This window comes from Macrobrachium nipponense, chromosome 33, assembly GCF_015104395.2.
Source record: "Macrobrachium nipponense isolate FS-2020 chromosome 33, ASM1510439v2, whole genome shotgun sequence".
Lineage (NCBI taxonomy): Eukaryota > Metazoa > Arthropoda > Malacostraca > Decapoda > Palaemonidae > Macrobrachium > Macrobrachium nipponense.
Genome location: NC_087219.1, coordinates 1,942,057 through 1,943,540, shown reverse-complemented (window position 1 = coordinate 1,943,540; position 1,484 = coordinate 1,942,057). Strand labels below are relative to the sequence as shown.

General features: G+C 45.2%; 1 protein-coding gene across 1 annotated transcript; it reads right to left on the bottom strand.

Annotated features, from left to right (window-relative positions):
- Nucleotides 1–439: 439 nt before the first annotated feature.
- On the bottom strand, nucleotides 440–1,037 carry LOC135202662 (uncharacterized). The gene has a single exon (XM_064232155.1). It carries the CDS (start codon nucleotides 959–961, stop codon nucleotides 440–442), a length of 522 nt encoding a protein of 173 aa, XP_064088225.1. The 5' UTR covers nucleotides 962–1,037.
- Nucleotides 1,038–1,484: the final 447 nt, after the last annotated feature.

Genomic DNA, 1,484 nt, shown 5'->3' with positions numbered 1-1,484 from the left:
AAAGCATATGTTGTTGTTTGTTTAAGATTTAGACAGAACTTGTTCGAATCTGAGTCTTTGCTCATTGAGCAGACCATAAGTAAATTAGTTTCGTTACAAATACAGAAATCAATATTTCTACATGAGTAAAGGGAAAAAAAAGAAAATAGAGAACACACAACCAAAATCAATTCTATTCATTTTCATCATCGTCATCATCCAGGTATAGGTCTTCTATATCCTCGTCATCGTTGTCTAAGTTTATAATGATAGGTCCAACAGGCTCTTGAAAGTTGTCCATTGACCAATACCCATCCTCAAAGGCTCGAGATCGTTTCACTGCAGACCCCCATACACTTTCAGTGGCCAAAAGCTTGGCTTCCTCCAGTCTTGCCTGCAAGTCTGCCCAGGTTAATCGCTGTAAAGACGAACGCACATGACCTTTCATACACGCCCATACTTACTCAATGGCATTGAGCTCTGGGTGGGCAGGTGGCAGACGCACCACCTCGTGGCCCCACTCTCGAATTATGTTGTCCACGATGTACTGTGGTTTTGGCCTGTTCTGTTGACATATGAGCAACAGCTCAGGTCTTGTGGCACCGTCTGGGGCAGGGATTCGGCGACTCTGAAGCCAGGTAATAAGGTCTGCTTTCTTGGTGGCCGTGGTAGGACACCGACACTCGTCTAATAGCTGGCTGTGATAAGGTGCGTTGCCGAGCACCAACACTGATGGTTCAGGCAGCAATGGTAGAAGCTGCGTTGTTAACCAGCGTATGAACAGCTCGCCTGTCATTTCCCCGTGGTAATCGCCACTTGTACTCTTTGCAGGATAACAAAGGAAAGAGCCTTCAATAAATCCATTTGCTGTGCCAGCTGCTACCACCACGAAGCGCTCTCCCTCGCCAGGTGGTACCTGTCGGCTATGCGTGGCACTGGTAGCAGGTTGTGCGGTGTCCATCCACTCTCTGTTGTGGCTCATTCTGGTGATGAACCACGTCTCATCGACATATACTATCTCCCTTCCATCTTCTCGATGGCGCTTCAGAGCCCGGAGAGCCCCGATCCGTCGGCAAACCACATCAATGAACTCTTTTGCAAGATACATCTTTCGTTGAGACGTTTTATATCTGAATCCCATATCTTGCAGGAGCCGCCACACCGCTATCTAGGAGGTTGTTTCAGGGATTATGGTGGCTGTCTTCAAATCTGTCATCAGGGTTCTAACAGTAAATACTTGCTTTGCAGCAAATATCTCGTGAACAAACCGACGAATGGCACCCACTGTAAAATTATCAAAGACTTATGGTATAGGAAATACTTCGCCAGCAGACTCATGTGAGATACCCATGAAATTTGCCACACGGTCGTAGGGCCTGTGTGGACAAAGACCAGTATTTAACCAGTGATTAAAAATGCATTATATGTTATACTTTGTTTTCTCTACGCACACGTTCATGCAAAGAAATTGATAATATTATAAGTCATAATAATCACATTAATAT

Excerpts from the sequence above, each read along its gene's own strand:
- LOC135202662 (XM_064232155.1), bottom strand. The coding sequence starts at position 961 with ATGAGCCACAACAGAGAGTGGATGGACACCGCACAACCTGCTACCAGT.